The 21,605-nt window shown below is 41.4% G+C and overlaps 1 protein-coding gene across 1 annotated transcript in view; it reads left to right on the top strand.

The window, feature by feature from the left end:
* The window catches only part of LOC104958232 (protein TsetseEP-like), a 62,447-nt gene that overhangs the window by 14,457 nt on the left and 26,385 nt on the right, over window positions 1-21,605 (top strand). Inside the window, exon 2 of the mRNA XM_010785963.1 lies at window positions 8,638-8,718. Coding sequence (XP_010784265.1) covers window positions 8,638-8,718 — 81 coding nt within the window. The remainder of the gene's footprint in view (window positions 1-8,637; window positions 8,719-21,605) is intronic.

Here is a 21,605-nt window from a genome sequence, read left to right on the forward strand (position 1 = left end):
TTTTGGCTAGTTAACAATGAATGTAATGTTATCTACTGTAAATCGGTGGAAGGCATGCTGCCTCATCCCGATGGAAAGTGTCTGACAAACAACTTCAGCATGTCTTATAGCTATGCCCGAGCGCATCCGCGAAAGCACACCAAAATGGCGAAGTCAGCAGCTTCCCGTTAATCCGGAAAATCTAAATCTCTTTGGTGCCCAAACACCATTTCCCCTTTTAGCGGCAAATACCCGCTTCAGTTGCGCCACCTTATCGTGAACAGACAAGAATAGTCAATTCCCGTAAATGTCTAACACTTATCGGAGAAAGACGATGTCCTGTATGCGGTTGATTGTGCGTTGATCTGTTGGTAATGGCCTCGGGGTTCCGGTGGGCCCATGTAAACAAATGCAATAAATGCTCGGCTATACCTTTTGGGCTTCACCCCAGTTGCATAGCGAATGCTTATTGTTGAGGTGTCTTTTAATAAGCAGGTAGTCATATCATTCAGCTAGAACGTAAGCTAAGATCCTGATCCGATATGGACATAAACGCTAGTGAAGTCCTGATCTGACGGGAGAGAGAAGATCAGGCTGGGCTGCTGACGAGTCCGAGCCCCACGGCCAGCGCTGCCATGCATCACATGCAAGCGGTGAAGCGGACAAAACACACCCACTTCAGGTTAGAATATCACCACGTAAAGGCCTATTATTAATTACCTCTCCAAACTACCTAACCTAGTTTATAGATATGTCTAGTTTTAAGCTGTCCCCGGTGTCGGCTGCCATTACTGGATCCGCGAGCCCTCATCATACTGGCAATAATAGATTGCCGCGATCGGGGGGCCAATCCAGCAGGTGAGGCCCCTTTCCATTTGCCGAGCTAAATACTAGATGGCCCCCCGGGCCATCGGGCAGTCCCCTTAATGCAAGCGCCCCTGAACTTAAATGAGTTGCAAGACAATTTTAATAAATCCAATGTCTCACCAATCAACCACAGTAATTGAGTAGCTAATTTATTTTTGCTTCATTTGTTGAGGTGGTAAGCCCACCATGAGCCTGTCGCCCGCCATGGCAGCAGAGGGCTCCTGCTCCTGCTCCAATGGACTGATGGGAGTTATCTCGCTGAGAACAGTAATGAAGGGGAAGGGCTGCTTCGCCTGTCCTGTCCAGGTCCAGTCCGCCTCTAACACCTCCTCTTTTTGTGTCTGCCTGCAGCAGCATCCAGAGGCCTGGTGACGCAAGCGGACTGAATAAAGCTCCCATTAAGAAACGCTAAGCCTGCTGTCATGCTGCGTTAAAATAGACACTTTTGATGCTGTGGTGGAGAAGGCAAGGACACCAAACAAACCTGTTATCATCAACTCGGATTTTTATATTGTAGCAATTGTTTATTTTCTGCCCTTTTTTTATTTTGCCTAATTTATGTGCAAAAATTTGCGTATTATGAGCAAAATTTCCCATTTGGATCAATAACAGTATATCTTATCTTATAAAACCACTTTATTCTGATCTGTTTCTGAATCCCCCTGGTCCCCTTGCCTAGGGGGATATCAATATTATCCCACAGGTAACAAAAATAAATGTGTGTTAATATGGCCGTTGTCTTTCAGCCTAGCTTCATCACATTGCTGTTTTTCAATGTCACAAGTTATTTACCATAAAAGAAACCCGTATAGAAATACTAAGATCGACTTAACTACGTGACTTTTATTTTGCATGTTAACAAAGACTTTTAAAGTGCATCACTAATATGTTTTGTTTGTCCAATCTGACCCAGCAGGCCAAAGGATTCCGGTCAAATCATTTCCATGTGACACGCAAAGATATACGGCTTACCGTTTGGCTTCAACGAGTACCCAACCCCTTCAACATTTGTCATTCACTCCGCTAATCAGCCTCTGCTTGGGCCAAGTGACGCAGGTACGTTATGACAAACTGCAAGTTACCGGCTAATACAGTGAAACGACCACATTGGCTCTGCTTTTAACATTTACATGTTTGTATTAAAAGGTGGGAAGCGTGGTAACATTTAACAAGATTTAAATTATACCCAGTAAAATACTGGAAAAAAAGAAATTAATAGGTTGATCTCAAGACTAAACGCAAGGCTGATCTCCAAGCTGAGCTCTAAGAGTCATCTGTGAATGAATCTTGGGCTGATTTCCAGACTGATCTAAGGCTGAATCTCAGACTGATATAAGACTTTATCTCAAAGCTCACTCAGGCTGATTCTCAGACCNTCCTTAGGGGCGGAGCCAGAGACAGGTCAAATCCACCCAAATGACCCCAGAAGTGTTTTTCTTTGTGCTAAATCTCTCTAAAAAGGTCAAATGTCACTTGTTTTGCATCAATCTTGATACAGGGTACTTATTATATGTTATAGTTTGGATTCCTAAAGCTTTTAGTCTACTATCCCATCATTCAAGGGTGGTTTTCACTATAAGTAATGTTTTTAAAATAAAAAACATCTATATTGATTCTGACTCTTCTACATCCAACTCGCAGGTTTATCACTGCTTTTAGAAAAAAGATTATTAATTGACCCCTTTTAGAAGTGAAGATATAGTCAGAGCTTTCTCTCCGACACCAGAAAATGCTTCACTCCTGTCCCCCCCTCTCTCCCTCTCCCCTTGTTCTGGCTCCGCTGTCAAAGGCTTCTCTTTTAAGTTTTAAAGAGGGGGAACCAACAGTTGGGAGCCTAGAAAGAGCTCCTTTTTCTTAGATTTGTATGGGGGGACATTAAACAACTGAACGCTGCTTCTCCATGTTTAGTTCTGAGTCGGGGGACAGAAAGCTGACCAGTCCCTGAAGACCTGAGAGATCTGAATGGTTCATCATTTAGCAGGAGGTCAGAAATGTATTTTGGGCCTAAACCATTCAGTGCTTTATAAACCAGCAGCAAGATTTTGAAATCAATTATTTGACCCACAGGAAGCCAGTGTAAAGACTTCAGAACTGGAGTGATGTGATCCACTTTCTTAGTGTCAGTGAGGACTCAAAGTCAAATTTGTCCCCAGCTTTCGTGTCATAGCTGCGATCTGAAAAGAAGGAGGCTGGTTGTGTTCAGACAGACATGATGCAGCATAAAGCTTGACGGTGAAACGGTTTCATATTTACTATCAAGTGCTGCAGTGGAGTCAAGTAGGCCACAATGAGACAGAAAGTGTGAATAGAGCTCAAATGTTGCAGCTCTCCAGACATTGGCACCGTCAGGAGTTTCTTTTAAAGGGATCAAATACAAGGACTTGTTCCCTTCCTTTTTGTTAGCGTTCTCCTGGGAAAACTGCTCTGGCTCTCTCGTCCGTCTTCAGCTCTCTCGGTTCAGCAGAAAGCGAGTTAAGCCTCTTGGGACGCCCGAGAGTCCGCACTGACGTAAACCTTTCAAGGAAGCTTTTTTTATATGACTCTGCGTGTGTGTAAAGGGAATGATACCGTTTTTCAGGACTGCATTTTAAGAGTATCTCTGTGTGTGTGCAAGATTGGTGCAGTCCTTGTTCAAAAGTCATCTGATTTAATTCAAGGTTATTTTTGGCCTGATAATCCACCTCACAGTGATGTGGAATACATCATTTTAACCTCACAGAGACACACCACATGTGTATTTGTGTTGAATGTGTTTCTCTCCAAAAGCCTTACACACTTTCAGCTTGTAAAGTAATAAACTGGCAATTATAGCGACACCCAATTTGCCAAATGGAAGTGAAGTACTGCAAAAGATTACCATTTTTATTTTTAATTAACATGATCATAGTACTCCTCGTAGTTGTACTTGAGATGAGATGACGTGTGGAATGCATGTATTTTTTATTAGCCAACCTAAATGTATCTCAAGGACTGTTATAAAGAGTAGCCTACCTTGTTATTTTTTTTTACTGTTTCTAGATGTGGAATACGTAAACGCAGAACATAGTTTTCAAGCAATTCTCAAAAGAAGCAATTCCTTTTAACCCACTTTACAATTATATTGAATGTTTTTCTTTCTCTGCTCTTGATTTGACTTTGACCTTGACTGTAAAATGCAGTTACTACAAAATGTTGCATCAAACAAACATTAAAATAAAAGAATGGCAGCAAACAAGAACATCCCTTTTTTAGCCAGCAGCCATGCAGCCTTACAGTCCTCAGCTGAACCACTTCGTTCATATGTTTGCATCCTCCAAGGTCAATCGTATTTTTATTTATCATGTTTGGCCTTCAGGGGCTGCATGTTATTGCAATGTGAGAACATGTTGACAGCTGCTTTTTCCCCCTCAATTATTGTAGGATTTGTTTCCCTCTCTTTCTCTGTCCAATGATTGTAACAGTATCACTGCAGTGTGCAAAGATCTTTTTCTGCTTTGAGCCGAGCAGAACCATCCCATCCGGAGAGATATTGACACAGTAAAACTGAATTCAACACAAGGAGGAGCGCATCGACAGACACATTAGAGACGAGAAGTTAAAACAAAATACAATGAAACCATGGTGTGCCGATTACACTCTGCTTCAAACAGACCCAGTTTGTTGAAGAGCTTATAAAAGCTTATAGATTTGTATAGGTGGTTTTAGCGGGCTTAGGCCATGAGGGGAACTGAGTCAATGGTGTGGAAGATCGGAAAACAGGTCATGCGATTTTGGTTTAATCTTCAGCATTTGTATTGATCCAACATTTTGAGGGAGGTGTTGGAAACTGGAGGCAAGGGTTTGTAGTGTTGTAAATTATCTGGAGACAGTATTTCCCGAACATTGTCGTCAAAATGATTCAAAGAATAATTAGGAAATGATTGCTCCTTGTCTTATCATGTCAGTGAAATTTGAAACATGAGCAGTTTTATGATACAGGACATGATTGTTGACTTTTATGCTGGCTTGGTCGTGTAGTGCTATCTCTGTGGCGCAGCTGTGGCTTTTAAAAGGTCCCCTCATAAACCAAAATGGCTATAAAATGCCTGCAAGTTCTTTATAAAGGGAAAGAAAGAGGCAATAGTAAAGATGAGCAGAAAGATGGCAAAAAAAGAGAGAAAATTGGGAAGGCAGAGATCAAAGCAGGAACAGATGGACGGTTATGAATCAAAGGAAAGGTGCATAAAAAGATAAAAAGATATCTCTCTCTTTGCATCCCAGAATACTCCCCTGTGAGGATTTTTATCTCAAATGTGGAGAAATTATTGATTCAGATGTGACCATGAAGCTTTTATTGTACAGTACACAGGGGGATGAATGTCGTTCGTGCATCTTCTAACCAGCTGGACGCTTCTCCTTTTCGCCAATAACACTTATTGATTCAATTCAAATGAGCTCTGCTTCTTTTAAACGCCACGTCAAGAAAAGGATGACTCAGCAGGTTTTGGTGTCCGAAGTTGTTCTTTCTTTATTCATAAATCATATTGTCAATCAATCCGCACGTAAAATCAGGAACATGTCAGAGTGGGATGTTAGCGAAGTTACCCCAACTAGAAGTAGTCATTATTTAGAAAATGCAATTGTAAAGTTGATTAGAAGCTCATATCAATTTGATGGACGTGGCGCTACATGGAGTATCTTGTTAGCCTAGCTTAGCATAAAATACGAAAGTAATACATACGGACATATTCTGGAGTCTCGTCCTGACCACGGTATTGCCAAGCAACTATAAGAGAAGTGACTGCACGATAGATTTTACACTTTCTAAACTGATTTTAGAACAAACACCAAAATATATAATATCTTATCTAGTGAGCTTTAGAGATATTTCAAGCATACTACGTCATCAAGTGCCGCCGAAGGACTGTTCCAATGTCCAGCATACTTGGAATTCTACCGTGCCCGGCGTACTTTGTAGCGAGAAATTTCAAGGCTGCACATGTGTAGATTCCGCGGTCTTAAAATCCCCACAATGCTTTGCGCACGGACCAATTTCCCCAAATCTGTGGTGGAAAATGTAAGGCGGGGCCTCTCATATGACGCACACCTGCACACTTGTTCGCCTGTTCCACTCTTCGTTTTCCGAATGCCAGGAAGTATTCTTGCCTCGCTTCTGAAGCAAGTGAATCAGAAGACATGTGCTACCAAGCAAGCGTTCTCGACATTGAGAAATACCCTGAGTCTATTAACCTAGTTGTTTTTATACCTTGTCCTGCAGAATATACTGCCTATATCTGCAGGAGCAAGAGGCTCAGTTGTTTCCAACGCTGGCACTAATCTGCGTCCCCTCAGAGATCGCCTGTGTTCTCGACCTATTAAAGACGGCCACAGCGGTGTCATGGTCGTTACAGCGAACACAATTAGAGGAGCCGTTAACAATGGGAATTAATTTGCTGTCATGCCCTCCTTGTATTGTCTACTGTTGCTGTCAAACACCCCCCAACCTTCCTTTAAAGCTCATCTTGCTTTTTCTTTCTCAGTCTTTACAGAGCGGTACAATAAGAGACCTTTAGAGTCTGCTTAGCCAAGAAATTCTAACTTTTCAAAGGACCTTTTGTATCTTGCAATAAACTGTTGCAGAAAGAACAGATTGAAGTAATCTTTAAGTGAACCAGCCTTCTTGAAAGACGTATACAAGAAGACATACATCTCTTCTTTTCCCAGAGGACAAACGGAAAGAAAAGCAGAGGGTGAGGAGGGCAGAGAGTTTGCCTACATGACAGAAGATGGAAAGGCAACAGGGGGGTGATAAGTGATCTAGGGGTGGTTAATGCTGAGTTCACTGTACAGGCCTTACATTCTCATTTCATGTCTGAACTCTCTTCTCTCCATCCTTCCCTGTGTCTTTAGTCCATGGATAAGGACACGGCATATGGAAGCTGCTCTTTTTTTACTGGATACATCTTCTGACAGCAAGAGTAATTGAGCAAATAGCACTCTTGCACACACCATGCCTGCAGGACCCAGAGCAGGGGTGGGGGGGGAGTTGTAGAGAGGATAGATGGAAAATCAGTGTAAAAGGGGGCAGATGAGAGGAAGAGTGGGGGGAAGGGATGATGCTGGAGAACGAGATGGATTAAGGGAACGTGAAGAATGTGAGGCAGCAACCAGGTTGAAAGATAGGACACACTGATGGAGGAGGAACGTGAAGCACTCAGGCCTTCTCACATACACGTTAACATTTTATAACCTCACTCTTTCTCCGCTAAATTTCAGTATCACCAGTTTGTTCCAGAAGAAAAGGGGAATGTCGATTTGTTTAGCAGCCATACTGCCAAACTACGGGGATATTTATTTAAAAAAAATCTGTTTTTGTTGATAGAAGTGCTCAAAATAACCTCTTTTTCATACTTCTTAAAGTGCAACCTTAACATTTTTGTGAGCTGTATGGTAAACATGCTGGAGGGGAGGAATTGATTCATTGTTTAAGTGATTTATCAAGCAAAAACCCTCTGGTTCCAGCTCCCTGAATGTAAAGATTTGCTGATTTTCATTATAATATATCATAGTAAACTGAATATATTTGACCATATTCCAACATTTAATTGACAACATGATTGATCAGCAAATCCTAAAGACAGGCAGCCCTGTAGCCAAATGTAGTTAGTTTTATTATTCAAGGGAACAAACTTTACAGAAACATTTTTTGAACCACATCAACGTCTCTGTCTCTGTCCGTGGTGTGTGTCTCTTTGTTTATGTCCATGGTGATAAAACACTGTCTCTACTTCTGTCTTTATATCATTCTTAAGTTAAACTGAGCAAAGACAGACAGCAATCTAAAGCACAACAGTACACATTTAATGGCCAAACACATTGCACTCTACATTGATATTATGTGACCAGTTGTAACCCTTTATCTTGAGAACAAACATATATTTATTTATATATGTAAAATAAACAGTTATGTTCACATTTACTGGTTAGCTTCAAACGCAATAGGGTTCATGAAAATCCTTTCTGTGTTCTTATCCCAATGAAGACATTATTTGTTCTTCTAACTCTCTTAACTGCACACACTTTCAGCCTACTAAATGCCACCCTTTCATGAGGAGGTGATAATTGTGTTTGGTTTTTTATAGGCATAATCAACACCCCTAAACCCCATTTACGGTTACCTGTTCTGCTTGGTTTGTGGGCCTAATACATAGAGAATACTTTTACCAATGAGTAAAAACAACAACTTTCAAACTGCACAGCATGTCAAAACCAAACAAGTGAGCAGTGACTACAGAGCTGTAATGAGATCTGAACACATTTGAAACTATTATAGTATCAAATCATGCACTAAAAACAAGTTAAATCTTAATGTACACCCACTTGTATTCATATTCTACAATGCCCTGAGTTCAGAACAAATCTGGCAATCTTCAATGGCAGTGGTGACTAGAGAATGTGATTGAGCGGTCTTGCCGACATCGGAGCATCGTTGGTCTTTGACATGTACTTACAATAATTGATACGGCTGTACTGTAAATCTGGCACCAAAGATGTCCATGGCTAAAATCCAGGCAGCCATTATCTTCTGTTTGCCAAACTAACCGAGATTGGGCTGACAAAAACACAAGGGCTAATGCAAGAATGAGTCAGAAGACAGACTATTGGTCAAACCGGCTACAGCCAGGAGGCACAGTGAATGCTGACTGTGGAGTAAAATCAACTGCACCCAATTCTAGTTGATCCCAAGGGATGGAATTTAAAATATGACTTGAAGAATGAAGAACAGATCATGACTTTACATTGTTTTAATATTTACTATCTCTTTTCCCGCAGCAACCAAACAGTGCTTCACCAGTTCTGCTGCCCCGCCCCCGAGGCCCATGAGGGGGAGACCTCTACTGCCTGTGTCCCCAGGTAAGACCTCTGCATCCTTTAAACACCTGCACAAATATTAAGTTGTTGACTTATATTATTATTTATATTTATCATTTATTTCCTTTTGAACAGTTTGATTTGTATTGTTTGTACATTGTAATTGCAGCCACTTACCATGCATCCTGTTAGTAGCGATGCGGCCGTAGCTCCTTTAGGCAACACAACTACCCCAGCAGAGGTTTCTGTACCTTGAAGTGGTTGTAAATGCTTCAGGTCACTTTCAGGGACAATCTGAATTCCTAAGCTCCATGATCAGTATAAGCCAATAAGAGGGAGACTGTTATATCAGCTTGGGTTTTGGGTCCGGTTGAGGCTGTGAGATTGTTCCCTGAGTGATTATGAGACCGTTATTTCCACAGAGGCGTCAGATAAAGATAAATAAACTCAGCTGTAATATTCAAATCAATCACTTCCAGATCCCATTTCCTGGACAATGGTCAAGTCCTTGGTGAGTTATTGGAATAATATTACATTGAGTTTAGTCAGCAAAGCAAGGCGATTAAGTTGTTATCTCTTTATATCAGATTGCCACATGACAGTGATGGAGCTGATGCTGGCCAATTAGAAATCAAACTGTGTACACTTGCATACGATTTCCAAAAAATAAGCTCCTGTAATACATCTAATATGCCTTTGTACCACATCTTTGTGAGGGTAAACATCTAGAGTTGAATCGGAAGTTCGTCAGGTATTAAAAGATTAGATTGGCATGAACAAAAATAAATAATAATCACCTTTGACAAGGTAGAGGCAGAATTGACCACACACAATTGTGTTTGCCTCCTGCTTGTATTTAATAATGGACCACCAGAGTTTCACTAATAATTATGGCATTCATCAGGCAGCAGTAGCAATTAAGCAACCCGTCCAACAACAGTTTGTTTTTTTGTCGACTGCTACTCACGCATTGTATGAGCTTGGCAGAAAATAGCAGATTGGCGAACACATATTGATGGCAAATCATAGACCCTGCGGTGCTGGAAAGAATAAGTGGCAGAGCAAGAAGCAAACAAAATCACACTTTAAACCCCTCAGAGGGCTGTGCTGTGTCAGCCACATGGATAGACTGAAGGACACATACATGTAGGGTTGAATGGAGAGCAGGGAACTCTTTTTATTTGCTTTGTTTGCTTTACCAGATAATTTCTCCGGTGTTGACTGACTCAAAACCCAAGTCTCTTACAGTATTTGTTGTCACAAAAGTCCCTTAATGCCTCTATGTAATACATTCATAGACAGTGGTAGAAGTTGAACAGGAGGTACTCACATAAAGTCAAAGATGGTGGGGAAATTGAAAAGCCAAAAGTCATGAATCGATTGACGCTCAGCAGCTTGCTCGATAAAAGCTGTTTGGTGCTGTTGTGTTTTGTGATTGCTTTGGGCTTAGGGACCATTAGCTAAAGGTACAAACAAAGTTCACAACAGAAGGGCTTTGCTAACTCACCGTTCTCTGAAGCGAACCACTTCAAAGCAGGACTCTCTGGGGCCGAGACAGAAAGCAGCTTGTGGTTTTGTCTTTTTCGTTCTTGTTGTTCTTGTTGCGTCTTATCTCTTTTTGAAAGCCGTCGTTGATTTCCGTATTTCTGCATTGTTGTCAGTGATTTGTTGGTCATTTACTCACGTGGCATCACCACATCACATCACAGCGACACAGCTCCACATGGCACCCACACCTCATCGCATCCATCATCATTCATGGTCACTTCATTCGGGCTTGTCTCTCCACTGTGCTCACGTTAAGTTTGAAAGAGTCATGTATGAGTATTGCCATGTAACAAAAGTGTAAATATGCAATGTAAAAAAATACCATAATGCATTGGTGTGTGTACTGTAGGGTCTTTAACATGCTGGAACCTGGTGAGCCTCCTTGTTGACACATGTAATGCATCTGTGTTCATGTGAAAAAAAACAGTTCTTATCATGTTGCATGCTTTGGCTTGGCAGTGATCAGAACATAGCTCCCTGTCTTTCTGTGTGTGTGTGTGTGTGTGTGTGTGTGTGTGTGTGTGTGTGTGTGTGTGTGTGTGTGTGTGTGCCAGTGTGTCACTAACCTACATTAGATTACTTATATACCCTGGGAAAGCACACACCAGTCTGCACACCACCACAACAGCAGTGAAATCCATAGATTAACATTATTTACATCAATTTTAGGCTTTTTTGATTTTCCTCTTCAATCTCATATATCTGTATATGAATGGATAGAGAAAATGTCTGAGTTACAAGAATTCAAAGATTGTCAGACTTATTTTGGGGGATAATAATGCGCCCATGTTTCTGTAAATGCGCGACTAAAGTTTCCACAATGTTTTGGAGGAAGTGAGCCGAAAGTAGAATGCTGTGGCCTGCAACATCAGCACTGTTGAAAAAGTGTATTAGTAGTTTACAGTTCGTTTAAAAATTGGAATCGTTTAAAGTTTGCTGAATTAGCTATTAGCAGTTCTTGTTTGCAATGTTACATTACATTACATTGCATTTAGCTGACGCTTTTATCCAAAGCGACTTACAATAAGTGCATTCGACCAAGAAGATACAAACTTGAAGAAAACAGAATCATATAAGTACATCAGGTTTCATAGAGCTAAAACATTTCAATGGAAATCGGTCATCAGAAAGTCAAATCAACTCTAAATCAAGAAATGTGTATATGTATTGCAAGTGTCTTGGTTTAACTAAGTTATAGCAATTTTGGACGCAAACTGCTGCAATTAAAATATGCTAACAACCTACACGTACCTCTTTTTCCTATCAAAGCGAGTGTATTCTGTCATCCTGAATGATTGAGGGGATCCGACCGCCAACAAACAAGGCCTGATTACCATATAAAAAGGACAACTCATCGCCTCTTTGTGCATGGCCTCCACTTCAGGATGTAATGAAACCCTATTTCCCACGCTGAACCTGACAGACAAAGTGCAATCATTGATATTTCATTTGCGCCGCTCTTTCAGCTGAGAGTAATTCAAGCCTCTGAGTCACAGGGGTCAGCTCAGAAAAGGGCACCTGCCGGAGCCTCTACAAGAAATCATTGTAGTAAATTGAAGCAATGCTTGCTCTTGATTTGTACCTGTCCGCTCTGTGGAGCTTTATCTGATCAGTTAGGAAGCGTGAAACGACAGGTAATCCTCAGAATCACAATCAGAATCCCTTCTTTTTCCAGCAACGGGGAAATGTGCACATTACAACAGCAGAAGTCTAGTGCAGATAAATAAAGTAAAGAGAATAGACTTACATATACAAAAAGTAAGATAACTAAGTATGCATACGTTATTAATAATACAAAAACACAAGTAGTACAAAAACAAATAGCAGATAAATGCATCATGGTAAAACAAGTTGCATGTATATGTATATATATATATATCTGCGTTTTTTTAAAGTGAACATATCAAATTAAAGAGTTAGCCTGTACTGTTTTCAGATTGTAGATACATTGGAATAAATAATAAAGCGTGAATTGCACAAGGGTATATTGCAGTCTTATATTTACAGGTAGGGTTATTGCACATCAGTGGTGTTACAATCTAACACGGTGTATGTAGGACAGAACAAAGTTGGATGTTTTCAACTGAGAGGGTTTTGAGGATTCCACTGTCACATTTAATAAGGACCCTACGGAGGTCGGAAACTCACCCTGGTATTCTGGTCACTCTTGCAAGTCTTTAAGGAGGCACCATAGGGATTAGGGACTATAGGGGGTTGAATTCAGGGTCACCAAGTCAGATATATATTCATTCATGGAAGGAGCTGATGGTGTGGATGGCCACTGCCTTTCAATTACGACTGTGAGCTATCTCCTGCCGCAGCGTGCTAACACTGCACACTGGAGTTGTTCCTCTTACAGCTCCATAGGGACCTCTGCTTATACTTTCTGCTTTGCAGCGAAACTGAGAACTGCTGCGGTGGACACACAGGGACCAGAAACCTAATAAAGGGAAGGAAAGTATTATTAGAGTATTCTAGCATGGAGAATGGCACAGCAGGAGAGCTATAAACAAAGACACTCAAGCTGCAGGAAGATGTTACCTTCAAAATCGCTGCTTTGTGTTTTGTGTATTTTCAAGAGTCCACTTCTAAACCACACTGAAGCTAACTGTGTACATACAGTAGAAAGGCTCATACTCATTCATAAAATGTCTGAATTTGACAGTCAGAGCTTCCGAGGATGAGGAAAACATCCCAAGAAACAGTATCTGTTTGCACTTGATACAACTTATGTTGCACAAATTGATGTTCACAGTTGGATGCCACAGTTTGAAGTTTACTCAAGGGTTTGGGATCACATCCAAATCATTTTTACCAAGTGTTGAAGTGAAACTGCCTCCATGAACTCCCACTTGCAAATGGAGATAGCTGCAGTGTTGTTTTATCAACAGTGTGTACAGTGTGTGTGTGTGTGTGTGTGTGTGTGTGTGTGTGTGTGTGTGTGTGTGTGTGTGTGTGTGTGTGTGTGTGTGTGTGTGTGTGTGTGTGTGTGTGTGTGTGTGTAAACAAGTACAAGTATCAGTCTGAACAGAGTGAGCACTGGGTATAATAACTCAGTCACAGAGACATGAGGATTAATTTCCTTACACCAGTGAAATGTACAGATGAAACTGCTGTTGCAATTATAACTTTCTAAATGATTTATTTTCCGGCAAGGTATCAAGTATCCAACCAACTGAACAGTTTCCCTTAAAACCATTTCCCTTTTAACAAACATAATGTATATAAAGACCACATTCCTGGAATATCATCCAAGACACACAATGTCTTGAATAACGATGTCTTTAATCAAAAACTTTGTCCCGCGAGTGCCAATATGCATTTGAATGCATCACAATTAGCATAAAATCTACTCTGCTGAGTTCTCATACTTGTAGTTTTAAATTTAGTTGAACTTTTTTAGCAGAGAAGGACTGACACAGTATGCGTTTTCTTGCTTCAACAGTAGTACTTTAAAGGGTTGTTGTAAGTACAAATCTGCCCCCCTGACTGAATCATCCTTTTAGTGGTGAAGCTGATTGGATAGTAAACACTGGTTAGGTCTCAGAGATAAATATAAACTGACCGGTCAGGCTTTGGCAGGTGACAGTCTATATTTTTGGCATGTTGCTTCAGCCTGCCGGCGATTCAGCTGCCAAACGGACTCTTTCCCAGCAGCTCGCTGTGTGCTCAGAAACACTGACATCTTGCTCACCATCTAAAACTCTTTTTAAATGAGACCTCCTTCTGTGCTCCTGACAGAAGACTTGCACACACATACACACACCAACACCTTAATGAGATATGTTATGCTAATTAGCTAGCACAATCTGCCATAATGATTTACCTTGTCAGAAAGGAAATTAGCTATCAAGTTCATGCTCTTCCTTTATTTTTTCTGGCAGAGAATCTAAATGAACACATGACAATCAAACAAATACATCCATAAAATTGTATTTCTTGTGAAACCTTTCAACTAAAAGGTAAGGGTAAGATTTGTAGTTAAACTTCAGAATAAATTAGTGGTGATCTGCACTTTAAAACCTCAGTTTAATTAAAGTTTACAACCTTATCTTTTATAATAGGCTATAAAGTATGTTAATAAAGTAGAGACAAGGCAGGATAACACTCTGCATCTGGTGAAGCATATGTCTTTAGAGAAATACAAAGAGAAGGACAACACATTCGGCTCATTGCCAGATCGGATTAAGGAGGCTTGTTTCATAATTCTGGTTTGCACCTCGGAAAATGCACGGATATTATGCCGATGCCTTAAGTGTTGAAGACAGGGCTGACACCCTGAGAGATCGCATTGGGGAGAATGATGGGGTTTCTGCAGGAAATTAATTCACCTTTGGTTTTGTGAGATTAATCAGCCGTGTCGTTTCGCCAAGAAACCTTTTTCCCTCAAATGTATCACTGGAATTTATACTAAACTGCACTAATTAAGAGGATTCATGCTGTGTGCCGAACGGAAAGGTGACTCGAGATGAAAAAAAGACGCAGCTGGAATTATTCGTCACTTTGGCTAGCAACGAGACAAATAGGTTCAGTGTGAGCAGGGGGTGGGGGGGGACTACAGGATCCATGATGCATTGGGGGCAGAGGAGGGACTGATGGAATGATTGATCTGTTCTGCTGGAGGGCGTTCAGGGTCATGGTGGGAAAAGTGGGCCTGGAGCTTGTTTAAGTAATTCAGGACTTTGAGACGTGCCTCGACACACACACACACACACACACACACACACACACACACACACACACACACACACACACACACACACACACACACACACACACACACACACACACACACACAATTATATTTCACACGTGTGGGATCCTCAATCACAGTTCGCCCCAAATTTCCCTCACCTCTTCACCCCATAATCTAATATTTGTTCTCATCCCCCTCTGCCTGTGTCTCTCTCTCTGTTGCATGCTATCATGCTGCCTCAGCTGGAGAAAGTGACCTTGTCGGCTTGCTGTGCTGTTGTCATGGAAACAGAGGACACAGAGGGAAGATATAGCTTAGTAACCATTGACTGTCTGTCAGGAGTTAGGCGTGTCTGAGGGAATTCAACCATATTTGTTCTAGTCTGTTACATCTCAGTACTAGTTTTATTTCCTTATTTATACTGTTGTCATCTTCCTATTGGCTCAAAGGGCTTGTCTCTTAGCTAATCAGAGCAGCACATATGTGTCATTCTCCTCAGAGGGTTGGTTCATTAAGATGTTGATTTTTGTTCCAGCCTATTCCTCTTTAAACACATCCTCTGGGGTTCGAGTAGCTTAAATTCTCCCGGAAATTGAAATCAGCACTCGGCAGCATTGTGAATGAATGAAAGCAGCTTTCAAAGACAGTGAGTGCTCGGAGTAATTTCTAATTAGAGTGACGCTCCGACTAATTTATTTTAACCCTAAGGCATGATTTATGCACGACTTACCACAAAATAGTTATATCAAATCTGCTCGTGTTGAATGCATGATCATAGACGTCATTCAATGTTTTTGATGCATGTAATTGTTGATTAAGCAGACATACGGCACGTGAAGAAGACCACCTATACTTCAGACGCTGCTCTGCCGCATTCCTGCACAGCGTCACGTGGCGAGCATCAAGCGTTCAGATCTAAGAGCTTCTCCTCCTCTTCTCTCTCCGCGCTGCAGTTTATCTCAGCATTGCGAGCCGAGGATTTTATTACAGAGGAGATTTTATAAAAGCACAACATTTTGAAGACTTTGCTGCAGCATGTCTTGTGTCTCCCAGAATCAGCTGTCTTTTAAGTTCCTCTGTATAAATGTCAGGGCCTGGTGCTTAGATCTGCTTTGACACTCACAAACTGCTTTTAAAGACAGATTGAAAACTGTTGATAGCAGAATAGCATTTTGCACAGGGACACTGCAATGCTTCTGCGTGTCAAATTTAGTTTGCTAGTCATAGGAGGTGCTGAGAAAACTGTTGTTTAGTGACATGTGTAGCCGAGCTACAAAGTGGGGTTTGGATATTTACCAAGTAGGAAGGGTCTAACAAAAAACGAAATGTCAACGAGTTGCATTTTGGTAAATGGGGAAGCCTAAACCCTATGATTTAAAAAATGTATGCTCTTTCCTCTTACTGCTAATATATTTCACACTTTTTTCTTTAAAAAAGAAGTTAGTATTCAGATTTGTTGGGATTTCTGGTCCCTTTTTCCCAACACTGGTTTTGACCATTTTAGAGATTTGTTGTCCCTTGAGGCCCAGCTGCTGCCATAACACCCTCTACAATAAGCTGAAGGAAGTAAGGATAAAATCATAAATACAGCACAACTGATTTTCTGCTGAGACAGGCTGGGAAAAAAACATAAACTGCCTAATGCATGCAGTTCCACCGAGTCTTTTGGGGATTTCTGATCATTTTTTATTCTTTACTGCACCGTGTTAACAATAGTTTCGGTCTCACATGTATCTTGAGCCAGAGCTACTGGCATAACATCGGAAACACTGCAGTCGTAACCGTTCAGCACTAGCAGAGTTACAGCCAGAAATAAAACAATAAATGCACTTTTTCAGTAATGTTCTCCATTTCTCAGAGAAAATGAAGCGTTCGTTAAGAATTATATCCTGATAATGGCTTCATTTTTCTAAGCCTTTAAATGTTGCCGATGGCTCAGATGAATAGCTACAAACTGCTCTTTTGATTACAGATAATAACCTTTTTTAGCACAGTGTGAAATATATAGGCTCGTTGACCTAAGCATCCACCTCTTTCTCTATATATCACACACACACACACACACACACACACACACACACACACACACACACACACACACACACACACACACACACCTGCAAGGCAAACACATATACACATTGCGCCAAGGTAGTATAATGCTCTCCCTCTCCCCTCCATTGTTCGTTTCTCTGGCTTTCTTTAATGGTCTGCCATCTTATTAGTCTTCATCATCTCTGGGGTCTCAGAATACCCATAGTCCCACTCTGCGGCCGGTCAATAGCTCAACTCCTGCCTGAATGCGCTGCAATAAAATGTCCCCTGTGTGTGTAGGGGAATGTTTGTGTATGCAAGGCAGAGTGTGAGCCAAAAAGAAAAGCATAATATCCTGAGATGACTGCGATTCAGATCTTTGCGTATCTAAATGGCCTGCAGCTCTGGACAAAATACCCCCCCACTGGACAGCAGGGGCTGCTAAAGAGAAACAGAAATCATGGCAGTCACAAATATGTGTTTGTCCACATGCTGGCTGCACATTTTGTCCTGACCTTCCTGCTTTTGGCCGTCAGCCCGAATTTTCATCCTCTGTCCTTCCACCTAGTCACTGTCAAGAAGTCAATGACTGCAGTTTTAAAATATGAGCCCAGTGACATTCCCATTCACCCACATCATGTCAGCCAGAGCCAAGCACAATTTATTTTGGAGAGAAATCTAAAGCCGAATGCCCCTAAAGCCGGCAGCTGGTGCCCTCAGAGGTAGTGGAGGGGTCAGACTGTGAGCTGTAAATCTTCTATGGGTTCAAACGGAGGCAGGAATTAACAATCTGCTTCTTCTACAGCGCATGGCGGGAAACTGAAGAGGCACTCTGAGCTTGAAAATGTGAGGCTCTGGCTGACCTTTAAATACAAATTATGCACATCTCTGTCATGTTGGAAACACTACACTGGAGTGCTGTTATCTTTTTCTGAAGGGGTTCCAATCAGTTCATTGTTTAGCGTAGTTTGTAAGTACTCTAACCCCCCTCCATTTGCTTAATTTTTCTTTTAAATACTGAACCTGGAGCACAACAAAAGATATGTCTCACCTCACAAACACACTTGCAATGATACACTGGATAACTTTTATGATATATTTTAAGCAAAATCCCTGTTGAGGATGCTTTTATCCTTTAAAAAGCTGCGGGCTGTTTTGATTTTTTACCTCACTTTCTGGGTCAGCGTCAACCTTCTGAATGATAGTGTGTGAGTTTATTGTCCAAACAGAGGAAGGAGGCACCAATTGGAAGTAACATTAGCTTCTAAGCTAATTCCTTGTTTTTACTGCACCTCTTGTTGACTTTACTGACAACAGACACTGATCTGACTCTTTTACGTTTCAAGTATTATTTAATATTGTTTTATTGTTTTTTTTGGTTTTATTGGTTTTCATAATGTTTAATTATATATAATCATAATTTTGAGTGTAAATTCCGACCTTTGACATTAACTAATAAATCATTATAATACAAAAATGTTGTATTTTTTGATCTGACAGGGCCATAATGGAAAATGAGATGCTTTCATTTTTAGTTCTTGAAGTATGTTTTGAATACAATTTTGAATTCAGGACTTTTACTCGTAACTGAGTATTTTTAGACGGTAGTATTGCTGCTTTTACCTAATTAAAACATTGGAGAACTTCTTACACCTCTGGAATTTACAGAAATGTTGCATCATCTCCCCGTCACGCACACACTGACACAGGTAGTGATCTAACGGGTACAGGTTGTTCCTGTGAAGGGACATTAGGTGTCCCGGCCGCGGGTGACTCTGTCAGGTTCAGTGTTCATCACGAGGAGAGTCCTTGTCCTGACAGCCCGCAGACAGCCTCACCACGGTAGATCAGAAGGAAATTAGTAGAGAGGAGGAGGCGGAGAAGGATGCGAAAAACTGCTGACAAGGCGACCTGCTGTCGCCTCGCTCGCTTTAATGAGAGATGAGGAATGACAAGGAGGCGAGTGAGGGGGAGTGAAGGGAGAGAGGTTTAGATTGGAGAGGGAGATTTAATGATGTGGATCTAGTTAAAACATGTTCCTCAAGTATATATTTTTCTGTTTCCATTATGTGTATTAGAACGATATATTCATCAGAAGGATTTATGATTAAGGTTATTGTGAGCCTCTCCGCTCACACAGGGTTCAAATCAGGACGGAAAGAGCAGGTTGGTGAAACACAGGCGTTTATTAACTCCAAACAATAACATGCGCGGGTCTCAAACGTTGCCCGGTTGGGAAACTTCACAGGTCCTTTGGCGACCTTCCAGGATCCCGCCTACTGCATAACAGAACAGAACCAGGTTACGACATGCTTTTCTTCCTGCACTGATTACCTGATTCCGATCAGCTGTCTGGCCTCCGGCCGAGCCACTCCCTTCACTCCAGCAGCCAGCGCCCAAACCACACCCCGCTGCCACAGTTATATTTCCTCAAAGCTTTTTGTGTTTCCTTGTTTCATTAAAATCAACAACCCACGTTCAGACGACCGAATGCTGATGCAAAGAAAGGTTTCAGAGAGCATCTCTTTTTACACTGTCATGCTTTTTTGCATAGTGTGCAGCTCCGTTTCCATGACTTCCAACTATGTGTGCGTCATCTTCGCAGTGTGTGTATCAGGCTTTGTCATTCCCTGTCACTTCAAGCCTTGATTTGAAGAGGTGATGGATGGTCAAAATGAGTTACTTGTTAAAACAGACCCAGGGGTGCCAGGCCAAAAAAAAATCTTTAATGTTTAAAATAACCATGCAGAAACCATCAAGATGAAGAGGCCTTAGGAAACCTTAAACAAAAAAAAGAAGCTAAAAAAGTGTCAGTGACTCACAATTATAAAAAAATAAAATGTGTTTTTCCTTGCAGAACTTAACTTTATAATGTGTTGGACATTGTTGGTGAAGTCAAACTTATTATTTTAGACCAGGTATCCGTCTTTTTTCGATTCCACTTTTTCGCTCCATTTGGTAAGCATTAAATGCACTATTAGTTTGCTTGTACAGTAACCCACTAAGCCCATTTTGAGATAGACTTGCCTTGACATCGTGCTCCAGACTTGTCACTCTATCGGCCCACATCACCTCCAGAGAGGACCAATGTCAGAGCAAATATTAAACGTGAAGGATGGATGCATGGACAGGCTCTCACTCTGGAAGAAAAACCTTTCACATTTCACTGAGATGTAATTGAATTTTCTAAGACTCTTATCGGCTCGGTGATGGGATAACATCTCACCACTTTCTAGTGAAACCTCAATGAAAACACAGCACTGGTAACCTCCTTTTGGCTATAGAATGAACATAGTGAAACATTACTTTTCTTACACATCCCCCGAAAGCAATTTCACCGATGAGGAGAGACTGATATAAAGTGTAAGAGTGTGTGCATGTGAGTATGAGTACAGAGACAGACAATAGAGAACGGGCCAATCGGTAAATAGTGAGCCGGATGCAAGACCATGCCTCTTTTGCCTTGGCTCCATCGTAACAATAAACAACCTCTCATGTTTTTATTTCTTTTGAAACGCCAGGGCTGGTGACACATAAACCCTGCAAAAAGGGAAATAAATACTGTAATTCTGTGCACATATTTTAAAGACTGTCTTCTTTATTGTTTGTTCTATAACATGAGCTGCATTCATTCTACATTCAGAGCTAAAGCAAAAAGTACTGCGATGTTGGGTGAGGACAACACATACGTATACTAGGGGTGTAACGGCATCCGTATTCGTCCCGTACCATCACGGTTCGGACGTCACGGTTCGGACGTCACGGTTCGGTGCATGCAGTCACACGACCAATACGTCTTTTTTTTGACGAGTGGGAAAAAAGTCTGTCATTCAGGGCAGTATCCACTACACCAGGGGTCTCCAACCTTTTTTAGGATGAGAGCTACTTTTACTCCTCTTTTCTTTCTTTTTTGCAGTGTATATATTTAGCACATTTTAACATTATTATATACTCACCTTTAACCTTTGTGTGCTGTTTGGGTCAGTGGGACCCGCTTTCAGTGATTACTACAAGAAGATGTATGCAATTTAATTATTTTAACCTGCTTTATTTGGGGGCACACACACACACACACACACACACACACACACACACACACACACACAAACACACACANACTATATATAATCCAGGGGGCGGTATTGCGCCTAAAAGCTGTTTGCCAGCCGCCCTTAAACAACAAATGAAGAATAAGAAGAAGAAAACACAACAAAACGAACAAAATACAAGAAGAAGAAAAGTTAGTATGGCAAGTTCAGATAACACACAGGAGCTAGAAGAATCACCTGCTTCTTTTGAATCAGCTCTGTGGGAACATTTCGGGTCATCTGAGTGTGTGTGGTTGAGACGGCTGTCGCCTCTCTGGTCCTGTTAATCCTGTTTTGCTATCCTGTTATGTAAATGAGCTGTATGGTTGCTTCAACATCATTGGCTACCAACTCCTGGTTCCGCCTCTGAAGATACTGATTGGAGCATGCCGGGCCCGACGAGCGCGTCGGGCCCGGCATGCTCCAATCAGTATCTTCAGAGGCGGAACCAGGAGTTGGTAGCCAATGATGTTGAAGCAACCATACAGCTCATTTACATAACAGGNTGAACTGCTGTTGTCTTTTGCCGGGCTCCGGTGATTGGCAAATCTGGGTGATGCCTT

The sequence above is a fragment of the Notothenia coriiceps genome, unplaced genomic scaffold (assembly GCF_000735185.1).
Source record: "Notothenia coriiceps isolate Sejong01 unplaced genomic scaffold, NC01 NC01_scaffold00028447, whole genome shotgun sequence".
In the NCBI taxonomy this organism is placed as follows: Eukaryota; Metazoa; Chordata; class Actinopteri; order Perciformes; family Nototheniidae; genus Notothenia; species Notothenia coriiceps.